Source organism: Lotus japonicus, chromosome 1 (genome assembly GCF_012489685.1).
Source record: "Lotus japonicus ecotype B-129 chromosome 1, LjGifu_v1.2".
Taxonomy (NCBI): domain Eukaryota; kingdom Viridiplantae; phylum Streptophyta; class Magnoliopsida; order Fabales; family Fabaceae; genus Lotus; species Lotus japonicus.
In genome coordinates this window covers 29,857,102-29,872,813 of record NC_080041.1, presented here as the reverse complement: position 1 = coordinate 29,872,813, position 15,712 = coordinate 29,857,102, and the positions used below count along the sequence as shown (strand labels likewise).

General features: G+C 40.9%; 1 protein-coding gene across 1 annotated transcript; it reads right to left on the bottom strand.

Annotated features, from left to right (window-relative positions):
* Positions 1 to 5,924: 5,924 nt before the first annotated feature.
* LOC130732252 (uncharacterized) lies at positions 5,925 to 6,668 on the bottom strand. The gene has a single exon (XM_057584345.1). The coding sequence runs from the start codon at positions 6,666 to 6,668 to the stop codon at positions 5,925 to 5,927; it is 744 nt and encodes a 247-aa protein (XP_057440328.1).
* Between the last annotated feature and the right edge of the window lie 9,044 nt (positions 6,669 to 15,712).

Here is a 15,712-nt window from a genome sequence, read left to right as displayed (position 1 = left end):
ACCTGCCTTTGCAAAGCTTAGCATGTTTTGAGGATGGGGAGAAAGCTGCGGTTTAGCTTTTGTGCATGTTGTTTGGAATTCTGTCTAAAATGCCCGCCCCCATGATTTTGTGCATGTTTAATTATTAATCTTGCTCTTGGACAACGTTGGCCTGTGTGCCATTATTTTCTGATCTGATCTTTGCTTGGATGTTGGAATCCTTTAACTTTATTTTCGGACAAATCTGATCTTGATCTTGCCATTTGGTTTTGGTGTCTATTTGATTTTACTTAATTAGATGCATTAATCCACTAATGATCTCGCAATGAGTTGTTTTTGGCTCATGCGTATACATTTCATTCGTATACATTTCATGTTTCATGTTTCCATACTAAACTTCATGATAGAATAATCATGCGTATACATAATCATACTTACTTCACTTCTTTTTTCAAAAAAAAAAACATAACATTTCATGTTTCATGTTTCCATACTAAACTTCATGATAGCATAAATTATGGTTCTGGGCCAAATGTAGATCATTACATAAAGACATATAAGCTACGTAGAAACATGGAACCAAAAGCTATTGCAACAAAACATATAAGTTTCAAGTCTTAAATACGTACTACATTTCAGACACTTAAACTTAACCCATTTTGCTTGCAAAAGCTATTGCAACAATCACAAGCACAATACAAACCAAAACAAACACCCAAGTGCCCCTAATAACCTGCTCATAAGCTTCCTCCCTCCTCCTTGCATCAGCTAGCAAAACTTTAAAAGTGGCTTCCTCAATCTGAGCAGCAGTGGTCTCCTTGTTACTTTGTGAATTACTCACAGTAGAATGGTTCATTTGAGGTACTTCATCCACAGCTTGAGTAGGACCTTCAGCCCAATCAAAATAATTGCACCCCTATACATTGAACTTAAACTAAGATCAAGAATTAGGAATAACACAGTATATTTCACACCAATTAGTTTAGGTTTAGTTTATTTACCCCAGTAGGGCATTGATAAAAAGTGCGCCCATAGTTGAACTTAGTCCATGACGTCTTAAGGGTCGGATAAACACCACACTTGCAACGCCTTCCATCATTAACAAAATTTCCAGATCTAGGGGAAGTAAATGATTGGGAGGCCATTTCTTAAACTACAAAACAAATACTAAGCATAAGCATAAGCAGTAAAATATAAAACTTATTTTAAGCGCAGTGCAATAGAAAACATCATTTGTCCTCAACATGAAATCATGGCCACACAACTACTAATCTAATTGCCATTGGCACCATTGCCATTATGGCGCTCAATCCTAACATGCAGAATGTTATTGGACCCATTAACAGTTCTGAAAAACAGCCGGTCGTGTTCGGCTAAAGAGTTGTCAGTGACAAACTTGTAAAACCCATCGCCAAGATGGCAATCAGTAATTCTTCCATTCCTCTTCCTCCAACAGAGCTTGCAAATGTACCACTCTTCATCCCCTTCATTCTTCAATAAAACAGATTGCCAGTTCTCTCTAAGGTGGCCACGGACATATGACCGTGGCAATGCCTGAAAAAAATAAAGTAAAAAGTTGCATTAGAGAGACATATACATATACTACAAGCATCTATCTAAAAAATACAAACATCGATGCTTACCACAGTCTGACCACCACCAGCAAGAGAACTAGTCACATTCTTCTCAAAGGTTTGAATTCCATTTTGAGGTTGGCCAGGTGCAGCAACTTCTTCCGCAGCCACAACCTCTTCAGCAGCCACAACCTCTTCAGCAGCCACAACCTCTTCCTCAGCCATAACCTCCTCCTCATGAACAAGCTCTTCCTCAGCCACAGCCACATCCTCTTCATCATTGTCAGAACTCAAGTATATAACCTCTGGGGTTGGGGGTTTTGGAGAAGGGGAATGGGTTGGTGTTTTGTTCTTCCCTTTTTCACTATGATTTGGATACGGGAAATGCTTTTTATTTTCATCATAAATTTCAACTTTGAACCTATTCCCCCCTTCATGTATGAAAACCATATCATGATCTTTTTGAAGACCATAAAATGAAACCAATATAGGAATAGCCTCAAAAAGAATCCCTTCAGACGGCCCCACCAAAACTTTCAACTTCAAACAGTTTCCCATAGGATCAGTCAGCTGCACCTCATTCTTAATTTCGTTTTTCTTACTTTCATAAAAAACCTTTGGCAATCTCATGTTAAAATCTCCCAGAATTATAGGGATTGAAAACTTTGGGGCATTTCTACGAGAGGAAGAACCACAGGGATCCATTGCTTCACAATAAAAAAATTTAGGTAGATTAAATCACCTAAAAAATTATGAATCAAAAAATTATCCACAAGCATATGTCATACACATTACCATTGAGCCACATATGTCATAACTGTAAACAACATCTACAACAGAGAAAAACCTCAACCAAAAAACAACAGAGAAAACTCAAAGAGATTACCAACCACAAACCCTATCCCAGATCAAACCCCATATCAACAAAGATTGGATTAACCCAATAATCGAAAAACAAAACCTCAAACACTAAACCCATGGCCAAACACCGCAACAATATCAACATGCAACAAAAGGATCGTCAGATAATGAAAGAGAAGCGACAAAAGGATCGTGCTTTACCACCCTTCACGAACAAGACACGAACACGCACCAAAGCATGTAAACAAAACAAAAAACCAAACGATTAAAACGACAAGTAAATGGAAACCGACATCAGAGACAAAACGGAAAACTTAAACTGAAACTGAAAAACGTAACGACAAAGGAGGAAGAGAGGGGAAAGGGAAAGAGTGAGACAAAACACTAAGCGGTACCTTGAAGTTCAGAGGAGAAAGGACCGGCGGAGTTGCACTGAGCTTGGTCTTTGTTTGGGAATAGTAAAGCTTCTCCGGGAAGATAAAGCTGATGCAAGGGAAGATAATTTTGGGAAGGTGAAAAGTGGAGTAGTCATTCAACTCTGACTACCTGCCACCTTGGGTTAACTTCGGTTAACTAAGGTTAACTTTAATTTCTTTTTCCCTTTTTCGGTTATTAAAAATTGAAATAACTTAAAATAAATTCCTTGCCACCTGCACCTTTCTAATTGGTCCACGTCATACCCTAACTTATTTCTGTATCATACCTGACTCACTCGTACTTCTTAGTTCTGTATTGATTTCACTCTTTGCATGCTTTGTGATACTTGTACAATTCTTGAGACTTGTAGGTTTTTGAACCTCAGAGTTTGTTGGCTTGAAAATTTGTCCCTAGTTGTCCCTCTTGAGCTAATTGAAGATTTCTTTGTTAGCTAAATGATTGGGATGGATGATAGGTTGGATTTTGGGGAGTGTTGGTCCTTGCATTGTTTTGGAGCTAAGTAAAGTTGAAAGTGTCTCTTGCCCTAAGTGAAAAATATTGAAAAAGAAGAAAAATAAGAAGAAAAGAACTCCTAATCAAAGTTGGAGTGCAAAAAAGGAAAAGAAAAGAAAGTTGAGAAAGGGGTCAAGAGACTGGTATTTGTAAAGTTTGTTGATGAAAGCTCCGGGGTTATGTGATTGGACCACACACAATAGTTTTGAAGCCTAGTCTTCCTTAGGAACCAACCACCTTGTACTTCACCAAGCCAACATTTCAACCCTTTGAAGTCTCATTGAATTTGTGCATATTTGATCTCTGTTTCTCTTGAGTGAATGATATCCAGAACCTATGAACAACTTGTGTGCTCAGTGCACTTAATATATATCTCATTCTAGGAATTTTAGATCTATATGCTTATCATGATGGACTCTACACTCTCCTTTGTCTACAAGGTGCACGAAGTGGATTGTTGTGTCTTTCTTTTGGAACCAGCTGTAGTTGCTAAATCCCCTGCTTTTGTGTGAAGTGTTCCTTGTTGGGCACTTGTTTTGGGAGCATTTCTTGCGCTTGAGGGCAAGCGAGTATTTTTTACGATCGAGGGCGAGCTGTCGTTGAGTATAGTGGTGTGATGACCTTAGTTTAGTAGTGTTTTTAGGGTCATTTCTTTGTTTGTTTTAAGTCTTTTTGTTGAGTCTCATGTAGTGTTTCATGCATTCTCATGCATTTTTATCTTTCTTTGAGTCTTTACTTTGTTTTGGTATTTTTGTAGTTTTATAGGGACTTTTCTTGCATTTGAAGTAAGTGTAGGACTTGCATGATTTTCTTATGTTATTTGAGGGTCCTCTTTGCTAATGAGCTCTTTGAGCTTCTGGATATTTCCTTGGCTTGTTGGTTTTGTTTTCAGATCAGAAACTGAAGGAGAAGGAAGGCCAAGAAGCATGGAATTGAAGGAGGGGTTAAAGAGGCTTGAAGAAGAGTTACAAATAAGCTAAAAAGTCTTTCCAGCGAGCTTGGAGCGCCTAGGCGCTGGGAATTGGCGCCTAGGCGCTAGTTATATTTTTTGAGCCTTCTGGAATTGGCGCCTAGGCGCAGGGAATTGGCGCCTAGGCGCTGGGAACCTTCCAGGGAGCATGTTTTCAGCTGGAATTGGCGCTCAGGCGCTCTGAATTGGCGCCTGAGCGCCCAGACTCGCCTATTTTGCCTATAAATTGGTTTTTAGACATTTCTCTTGGAACCTTTTGTCATTTTATCATATTTTCATAAGTTAGAAGAGAGGGTTTGAGTTCTGGAGCTTGAGGAGCTTTCTCTAAGCCCTATGTTTCAGGTTTCATCTTTATCTTCTTGTATGGATTCTATAGCCATGCTTGGCTAAACCCCTTTTGCTTTGGGTTCTTTGTAAGACTTATGATGTTTTAATCTTAATTCCTATTTCTATTCATGATTCCTCTGAGTAAACCCTTGAATCCCATATCCATGCTTTATGTTTCAAGTTAGAACATGTGCTAGCTTATACTTTTCTATAATAGAACAGAAGTTTGTTATAGATTAGGGACTTGTTGTGGGATTACCTCTTCTATACTTGCTACTAGGAATAGGGAAGGGTTGGGGTTTGTTGGCCTGAATTGCATGCTTAATGCCTTTAGCAAATGTTTAGGTTATCAAGGAATTGTGCTTATCTTTTGGCTTGAGAGGATTGTCTATGCGAGACATCGATAGATGATTGATTAGGCTAGAACATCAAGGAGAGACTCGGAGTTTTGTGGATAGAATAGGTTGATTAGAACTGAATTACTCAAGCAAGAACCCAAGGCATTCTCACCATTGATTATCACACACTTATCTTTGTTAGCTTTCTAATTAAGTATCACAACAAGCAATCAAACTTTAAAACTGAATTTTACTCGCTTTTTAACCTTGAACTTGACTCTTAAACTGAATTCACATTCCAATTCCCTATGGTTCGATAATTTAAAACCCGGAGATATCTGTGCACTTGCAGATTGACCAACACTAATTTAGGTCTGTGTAATCCACACACATTCGCCATTTTCCGTTTGCTTTCTTGACCATTACCACATTTGCCAACCAGGTAGGGTACTTGATTTCGCGAATAAAATCCGTTGCAAGTAGCTTGTTCACCTCTTGCTGGGTCACCTTCTCCTTCTCATCGCCCATTCGTTGCCGAGTTTGGGTCACTGGCTTCGCCCCTGGGATTCAGTGCTAATTTATGACAAATGAAATTTGGGTCTATGCCAGGCATATCCCTGTGACTCCAAGTGAAAAGGTCATGGTTCTCTCCCAACAACTTTGACAACCCCTGCTCTTGGCTTTCACTTAACCCGGTCCCTATTTTGAGCGTCTTATCGCCGAACCTCAACTCTTTGGTTTCCTTTATCAGGGTGGGTCTATTGACTCGCCCCTCGCCCCTTGGATCCAAGCTTTCGTCTGGAGCCTCTACTTCATTACAACGATGTCCTGTTGAGGCGTTCTTCTTACCATACCGATCCACAGCGTTACAGTAACACTCTCTTGCAACCCTATGGTCCACCACAATCCGTCCTATTCGCCCGCTCGCCAATGGGTACTTTATTGCTAGATGAGATGAGCTGTTGATATCACTGCGCACAGACGGTTTAAAGTGTTCCTACCAATGATCGCGTTATATGACCCTTCCGCCTCTAAAACCAAGCATTTTACTGTTAGTTTTTTGGAATTCTCGCCCTCGCCGAATATGGTATCAAGATCTATGACTCCTTTCACCCACACTCGTTCGCCCGCGAATCCTACCAAGGTCCCTTCATACGGGGTAAGGTCACCTTCCCTTATTCCAAGTTGCGCAAACGCCCCTCCGTAGATGATATCTGTTGAACTCCCCTGGTCCAAGAGCGTTCGTTGTACGTCGAAGTGGTTAACCCGAATGGAGATCACGATCGGGTCTTCTAAGTGTGGTTTTAACCCGAAAAAATTAGCGGGTGAAAATGTGATGTCCGGATGCCGGAAACCGAAAGGTTCTTCTGCAACCGCATTCACCGTTCTGAGATATCGCTTGCGCGCTGCACTAGTGATTCCTCCTCCGCTAAAGCCTCCGACGATTGTGCCTATTTCTCCGATTGTAGGAGGTTTATTACGCTGCGCTTTAACAGTCTTTCCTGTTGTGATCAATTTCTCAACAGCATGCTGTAAAGCTCTGCACTTCCCGGTATCATGACCAGAAACTTGGTGATAAGCACACCACTCTCCCGTCACCCTACTCTTCACCGAAGAAGACTTTAACTTCCTCCTGGAACCTCGGTAGCTTTCCCTGTATAATCCGCTAGGTCCTAACGTCGCGTCCATTACGGTAACTGCCTCATCCTGTTGTTCCAAACGGCCAACGACTTCATAAATCAACTTTTGCCAACTTTCGCTAGCCTCCAACTCCGGAAATTGCGTGCTTACGCTTGCTGGCACTGCTCATCTTGCTCGTCTTGTTCCTGCGTGCTTACGCCTTGTGTTGGTTGATCGCGCTCACGCCTTAATTGTCCTCCTCGCAATCGATGATATCCTTCCATCGTATCGATTCCAATAATGGTTCCTATCAACTCAAGAAAATTCTACAAGAGATTTTACACCTTCCTTCAAATCGTGATCCACGTTGTCCGGGAATTGAAATCTACTGGTCCCCACAGACGGCGCCAATGTTCTCGCCATGAACATAGAATCAAGGCATAGTGCCAAGAATGTGTGGAATGTGATCGGAGATTTTAGAGAGATGAGCTCATAACTGCTAAGAGAGAGAAAATATAACTGAATTTCAATATTGTTATTGCCAAATGAGCTAAGAGTCTCCTACAAATGGTGACCATCCCCTATTTATAGATTTGGGGTTGGGCCTCCGTGCCTTTAATCTGTCTAAATGGGTCGGTTGGGGAGAGCGGCCCAAGGTCCAGGCATGTTCCGCGCCTAAGGCTGAGTCCCCTGGGCGAGGGACCCTGGGGTCTCGCCCAGTCCATATTATTAGATTGTGAAAAAATTGAACTAATGAATTGTGTTGTTGCTACCAATAGGAAGGTCCAGGTTTTTGTTGATGGAAATTTGGTTCTAGAGGAGCAGGTGAATGGTGGTTGGAATGGGTTTTTTTTTTAGGCTAAGGGTTGTGGGCATGGGGTTGCTTATGAGGTTGTTGTGTCTGAGGTTGTATCTGTGGCTATGGAGGGGGTTAAGAGTGATGGGAATGTGGTAGTTTCTGAGGCTGAGGGTGTGGGAATGTGGTTGGTTCTGGTGGTGATGAGGATGATAGTAGCTCTTCAGATTATTCTCCGAAAGGAGTCCGCTTTGATGATGATGATATTGAAGAGGAGAAGGCAATGGATATGAATGATGGGTTTCCAATTGAGTGTATTGTTAAAATTGAGGTTCAACCCATAACAGAGTCTGCTGCTATAGTTCAAACTAGAACATAGCCTACTGTTGATCATCAAGGCACACATGGGGCGGTGTTGGTGAACCCATCTCAGAGCCTACGGTTTTTCATCAAGGCACACATGGGGTGGTGTTGGTGAACCGATCTTAGAGCCTACTGTTGTTCAACAAGACACACGGGGGAGGGGGGGGAGATGGGTAGTCAACCAAATTCAAAACCTTCTATTGTTCCTATGAAAATACCTCATTGATGTTGAGCATGAACTTGAAGATGGTTATAATAGTGGAGAGATTCAGATTAAAGATGGTTATGATAATGACATTGATGATAAGGGTCTTAATAGGCCCAAGTATCCTAAGTACAACAAGGAAGAGACGTGCAAGGACTTTATATTTATGGTGGATTCGAAGTTCAAAACTTAGGGAATTCAAGGATGCAGTAGCTCATCATTCAATTCAGAATGGGAGAGAACCCAATTATTTGAAGAATGATAGAAAGAGGTGCAGGATTGGATGCAAAAAGGAGTGTGACTTTCTTGTCATGGCTAGCAAGGTTGGGGGAAGCCAAACTTTCAAGATAAAAAGTTGGGTCTCAAAGCATACATGTGGACGGGTATGTGACAACAAAAACGCTGCCTCAAGGTGGATTTCTAACATGATTATTGTGAAATATATGCCTATTATTAATGTGAAATTGAATGAGATTGTGGATGATGTGAGGCAGAATAATTCAGTTGGGATCACACCTTGGAAAACATTCAAGGCAAGGAAAATGGTTAAAGAGGTTTTGGAGGGTGATTCATCAAAGCAATATAGCATATTATGGTCATATTGTGCCGACTCGAAAGATTCATGTGTTGGAAACACAGCCAAAATAGACATGATAAGACCTACTAGTGGTGATTTGCAGCCTAGATTTGACAGTTTCTACATGAGTTTTGATGGCTTCTAGAAAGGCTTCAAGGCAACATGTAGACATTTCATAGGAGTGGATGGTCGCCATCTTAAGAGTAAATATGGTGGAATCTTGTTGATTGCAGTAGTTAGACTTCCAAATAATCAATACTACCCACTTGCATTTGGTGTGGTTTAGAATGAGAGTAAGGATTCTTGGAGATGGCTCCTCAATCTGCTGCTAGAAGATATTGGTGATATCAAGGATAATAGGTGGATATTTATATTCGACTAACAAAAGGTGAATGGCCCATTTACTATTTGTGAATTGTTGAATTCGTCCTCATTCTTACATTCACTAACCATGCTTTTGCGTGCGGCATCTATATGCAAACTTCAAGAAAAAATTTGGAGGAGGTCTGATGATCTAGGACTTGATAATTACAGCTACTAAAGCCACTTATTTCCATTGTTTTTAGGAAAAAATGATGGAGATTAGGGCAATGAATCAACAAGAATATGATTGGTTGATGCAGATTCTAACAAAAGCATGGTGCAATCATGCTTTCTGCTTCTACCCTAAATGCGATGTTTTGATGAACAAACTTTCAGAAGCATTCAACATCACAATTCTCTTTGCAAGGGACAAGCCAATAATCACAATATGCAAGTGGATCGAGCAATATCTCATGAGCAGGATTGCAAAAACAAAGGCAAAGGTGGAAAACTATAGAGGTGAAGTGATGCCTAAGCCAATGAATAGGTTAAACATGAAGGTGGAGAAGTATGGCCATTGGATCCCAAGACCTTGTGGTCGTGAGCAGTTTGAGGTGAAATACACAATGGGCACTGAGCAATTTGTGATAGACCTTGCTAGAGGAAGATGCACATCTAGGCATTGAGAGCTTGTTGGTATATCTTGCAGGCATGCAGTTGCAGATATCACATACCTTGGAAGAAATCCTTTGAAATCTATGCACAAATGCTACAGTAGAGAGACTTATGGGTTTTGCTACTCTTTTAATGTTTCACCTATAAATGGTCAATCTCAGTGGCCTGGGACTCCATATCTTGACATCCTCCCTCGATTATTTAAAGTAAGACCGCGTAGGCTAAAGAAACTAAGGAGGAGAGAGCCTGATGAAGAACCCAATCCGAAGAAGCTAAGAAGAAGTCATACCTCTAACAGGTGTAAGTGATGTGGATCTATAGGGCAAAATAGGAGAACATGTAAGGAACCTCCAACACCACAGGAGGTTGGAGAGGAAGCGAATGACAATAAGCAGAACCAAAATGAGGAAGGGCAATCAAGCCAGCTGCCACTGAATCTGTAAGACCCGGATTTGCAGAACTGGTTTAACTATTTACTTTTCCGACTCACGCGTAGAATCAGTGTAAGCGTGACAGGAGTTGCCGTTTGAGAAAGTTTAATGAAGAAGAAAGTTCAGGATTTGCTTGAGGATTGTTTCATAGTCGTTTTAGGAGTTAGTGCGAGTCGTCTACACACCCGCCTTATGGCGAGAGTGTCCAGAATAGGCTAATTCCGCTCTTAAAGCAACGTTTAAGTGAAATTTCAACTCCTTGGAAAAATAAGAAGTTCTCTTTATTTTTCCTTCGACCAGTGTTTCATTTCGAAACTCTGGACTGTACGTACGATAGGTTTCAATTCTCGGAAGTCCGACGACGCTAAATTCTTTTCTTTAAAAACCCTAAATTCAATCACTGAATGAAGACTTTTTCTATTCAGAGCTTTTAACGAAGTTTCCATTCGCGTAGCCAGATTTCTTTCGACGTTTCCAATCTTTCTTCAGAACGAAGTTTTCTCGTCTGACCTTCACAGCAAAAAGTAGTTTTTCGTGGCAAATCAACTTACACCGCTTTTGGATCGTTTTTCCCTAATTCTAGAGATTGGTTTTGAGTTCTGGAATTCTGTCGCCAGAATCTCGCTTAGAATTCACTGATGGACGTACTGCAAAAATCGGAATCGCGAAATATTCATTTTCCCACGATTTCACTCTCCTATAAATAGTAAAAAAATCACAAAACTCACCATTCTTCACCATTTGGGGCTGCGGGTCTGAAGGGGAGAAGAGGGAGGAAGAACTTCGTCGTTTCTCGCCCGATCTTCAAGCAGTTTGTCTCTATTTCACGGCATCGAGGTAACTTGCTTGATTCTTACCTCTGATCATTCTTTTTATCGCGTTTCTTTATCTCTTTCTGAGCTCAAAGTTTCGAGCTTTTCGTAAAACTATCCGATTTTCCCGATTTTTCTTTAGATCCATCTTCTATACTTACCCAACAACCTAGAACACTCGCCGTTGTGCGCCGATTTCGATCGAGTCACCGAAGATCTGAAAAACTGTACAAAAACCCTTTTGCGCACTTATTGAAACTTTATCGTCGAAAAGCCACAATCCGACTTAGTGCCTTTAGGATTAGTTTCTACAAATGTCGTTGTGAACGTTCCCATCAAATTTTTTTTCCGAAGTTTTAACTTCGAGTTTTTGAGCTTTAATTTTGGATCAAAATGCCCCTAACTAGTCGTAATTCGACCCGATCGTTCTAAAATTTTTCCGACAATTTCTTTACCCTAGTTTTACCCTAAAACTACCTAGGAATTAAATTAGATCGAAGAAAAAGCGCTGAAATGCTAAATTGGAGAGTGGCCGAGACCTATATGTGTTAGGACAATGAGGAAACTCAAATCTGGGCAAGGTTGGCCTTATGCTTACTGTAGCCTTTCGAGTCACCGAAATTTTGGCTTTGGTTTCGTGTCATTCCGAGTTCTGTAGCTCGAGATATGCGCATTTTGGTGAGCAAAGGTAAATATTAGAATTTCTGTTTGGTTTCACTAGTCAAAACTCATCCATTCGGGAAAGCCTTCCATTCGTGCATAAATGTTGTACTCTGAAGCTTCAATGCTTTGTCTATCGTTAATTAGTTGTATTGTGATCGAGCTAATCGATTTTGTTTGGATTTCTGCTTTGTTTTCTCCGAGGTTCAGTTGAAGGAAATTTGGGTTTTACGGAGCATTTGTGTGAGGAGAACCTTTACCAAGAGGCTGGAACAACTCGAGGTTAGGGCAACTTACCTATTAGCTAAGATTGCATGATAGGGGTTGATAAATTCGACTTGTTTATTACTTTGATATTGGATATGATGATTAATTATTGTTATGTTGTTTTCATAACTTATGATGTTGGTATTGTATTAAATTGTGCGCCTTGAAGCGACTTCGAAGCGAAGAATCACTGAACTGTTTCCTTTTGATCTTTCGGGTTGGATGAACAACCCTAGGCAAGTCCAAACCGAGGTTTGAGACCTAGCCATTCTTTGGTATACTTAGACTTTCCCCGGGGGTTTACATTTGGTGGGATTTTGGCAAATTTAGAATGACTAGAATCTTGGAACTAGAGACCTTAGGGACTTAATTTTCGAAAATGAAACTCATAACTTGACTAATTCAACTTGAAACATTTTTTATTAATGAATAAAATCATAGGGAACTTAAATGGGTTATGATTGCGAAAGACGGGGAAATGTCGACAAGTCTTGTAGCTATTTGGGAATTGGGGGAAACCACGGATGCGATCCACGGTGAAGACGGGTGGTCACCGAGTACTCTAGTACTCTTTCTTTGGGGTTTGTGTCGTATTGACCGACATTAAACACGTGGGTTTTTACATTGGGATCTTCTGTTAGTTAAACACGTACGGGTGAGGACGATTCGATGTTTGGCTAACCATATTGCATCATGCATACATTCGAGGTTTGTACGATCGAAAGATTGAGCCTCGGTGAAGTTTGGACGGCTTCACGAAGGTTGGGACGACCTTCATCGAAGAACACCTGGGTCTATCTTCGGCATAGCGGGCAGAGTGGCACGACCTAGGGTGGTTGGGGCTGATTCGACTATGCATGGGTTTGTAAGCGACACCCGAGCGGAAATGATTAAACACTAGGCCGGTGTTAGGACTGACTCGATGGTGCCCATCCCAAACAAGTATCCGGATCATATTGAATTGCATTTCACGCATACATTCACCCTGACTAGAATTGTATGCTGTTTGAATTATCGAAGTATTGTTAGAGCCGGTAACATGCTAGGATTATATTTATATATATAATAACATATATATATATTCCCCAATCACCTGTTGTTTGTATAATTACTTTATTCCGTGAGTTGACCCTAGCGCCTTGGTTTTGGTTTCATGTTTGTGTTTGGGCGGTCGGCCTGCTGCTAGTTGTCGATGGCGGTTTGGGTTTCGATGGTCTCTCCCTCGGGGGGGTCAGGTTTGAGTTGGAGGACCGTACTGACGAGCGTGGACGTCTGACGAAGGGAGTTCTACGACGCGTGGAGCTGAGCTTCAACCTACCGTCTTCAGTTCGCTGTGGACCAGGCACTGGCCGGAGACCACCTTCGACTTCGTCTTCGTCTGACAAGGGGGAGGAGGAGGATTTGTGAGCAGTTCTGGAGGGTAGATTCGGTGGGCACCATATTTAGTGTAGAGCTCTGATTCGTCTTACTTTTGGGACAGGGTAAGTTCCCAATGCATGGCTTTTTGTGTAGTTCTCTTGTTGAGGAACCACAGAGAGTCTATCGGACTATATGGGTCTTTTGTTTAGGCCATTTTGAGGCCGACTTTCTCCTAGTGGTTTGTACTTATAACTTTCTCACTTACACTACTGGATCTGTATATATTTGCCCACGGGCGCACTACTTTGGAGTCACTGCGAGTGCGCGTAACGTTGGAGTGCAGCTGAGGCTGTACATGTTTATATGATGTACATCGGTTAGTTTAGTTTGCTGGTTTATGTCTTTATTTTCCATCACTATAATTGAAAGAATCAAACACAACGAAAAAAAATACCTTCTTTTCCGCGTAAAGTTTATTGTGAGTTACTAAAGTTGAAGGTATGAAAAACGGTAGAAAGGGGGGGTTTGAATAACGTTTTCAGTACAAAAACTACCACCTTAAAGATTTTAACAAATCTTTTCGAGAACTAAGTGCAAAAGATAGAGATAGAAAAGCACACAAGGATTTTATCCTGGTTCACTTGATAAATCACTCAAGCTACTCCAGTCCACCCGTTAAGGTGATTTCTTCCTTCTTAGAATGAAGGCAATCCACTAATCAGGTAAGAGTTACAACTGCACTTGAAACCTACAAGTGACTAACAATTACACTGACTTAGCTCACACTAAGATTCACTCTCTTAGTCTTCTCTAGGATCCGATCAACCTTGATCTCCTAAAGGAAAAATCAAACAACTGTTTGAGGTTGGTGTTTACAAGGGTTTGCTTCTGAATAAGCTGAGTGTAAACTAAAATAAATTACAAGATGAAAGAAAGCTTAGAATATGTCTTGCGCGTGTGTTGCTTCTTGTATTCACTTCTCTTCTTCTTTTCTAGCCGCTTCTTTCAATCTTCAGCCTCTATATATACTCCAAGGATTAGGGTTGAGCGTTGCATGGAAATGCTACCGTTGGAGGGCAGTTCTGGAAAATCCAGCTTCTGCTGTGGCTGAGAACGTTAGGTAGGTCGTCAGGAAGGTACACTTGCTTTTGTACTTGGATAGCGACTTGACCTTTTAACCTAGGAGACTTCTGATCAGAGGAATGCTTCGTATTGGAACTTGTGAAGCAGGTTGATCAGAGTCAGAGGGATAGCACAGATCCTCTGACCATTGTATCTTCTGATTCTGAACTCAGAGGGAAGAACATGGCCTTCAGAGTTTCTTGCTTCTGGACTTCAGAGTTTCCACTATTCAGCTTCTGGATCTTCAGAGTCTTCTACACCATCAGAACATCTGAACCTTCAGTGTTTCTTGGTTGTCAGAACTTCTGGATCATCAGAGCTTCTAGCGACTGAGTCCTCATCAGAGTTTGTATAGCTTCAGATCTTCTGAAGCTTTTCCACTGTTCATACTGAACATGGTGAATGCGAAAGCGTTGCTTGGGTTACCCTTTATACACAGTGCTTCTGATTTGTGTGAAATTGAGTCAGGGTCAGAGCCTGTAAATAGCACACTCAGAAAAACACGTTAGAGTACCACAATTGTTCATATCAAAAGGTTAACTTGTAATCATCAAAACATAGAGTTGTACTACTAGATCAAAACTTGATCTTACAATCTCCCCCTTTTTGATGATGACAAAACTAAGATTTTTGATGAACAATTCTTAAACATTAAACTGAATTCACTCAGAGTTTAGAGATATAGAATAAGACTTATCCTGATGTGAATAGTTTATCTTGCTCATTCTGAATTCAAGTCACTGCTTGATTCTGAGCTTAGCTCCCCCTGAATCTAATACTTGATGAAAACGTTAGTAAAGTCTAGATTCTGAGCTAAATCATATAAGAGTTCAGAGTGAAAAGCTTATGACATAGATGAAAAACGAATAATCAGAGCGCATAAGTGATCAGAGTCATGGACAAGGTATCAGAGTCTTGGGTATCAGAGTCAACTTAGAGTCACTTCAGAAGAAGTGAAATGTATTCCTTGTATTTGCCCAGTGACACATCTATGGTCATGAAGGTGGAACTCTTAAAATCTCCAAAGGAAAAATAAGTCACACTAACACATCTTACACATCAAAAACTGGGTTTACTCCCCCTTTTTGTCATAAGCAAAAAGCTTGGGGTGTGAAAAACTTAGCTTGAAGTACAAGGTACTCCCCCTTAGAGAAGGTCTAAGTTGAAAGAAAATGAAGATGATGTAAGAATCAGAGTGAGGCGATAATAAATAGAAGAGTTAATGCAAGGGATGAACGTTTACCACCGGTCAAGTGAGGAAATAGAAGGGTCAGTTACCAAGTACTTAACCTCGAGAAACTGTAAGAGCATTAACTTTCAGAGAGAAAGTGAAGCCTATAAAAACGTTGGAGAGAAAGGTAAGCTTCACACCTCGAATAAGATTCAGAAAAAAAAATGGCATCATACAGAATGGCATTAGAAGAGCTCAGAAGGAAGGCGTTTGAGGAAGATATGTTCCTCAATATTAGGCATCCCGATGGTACAAAGACCATACAAGAGCTGACGAAGACACTGCTGGAAGAAGATCTTGGTCCAGAGATGG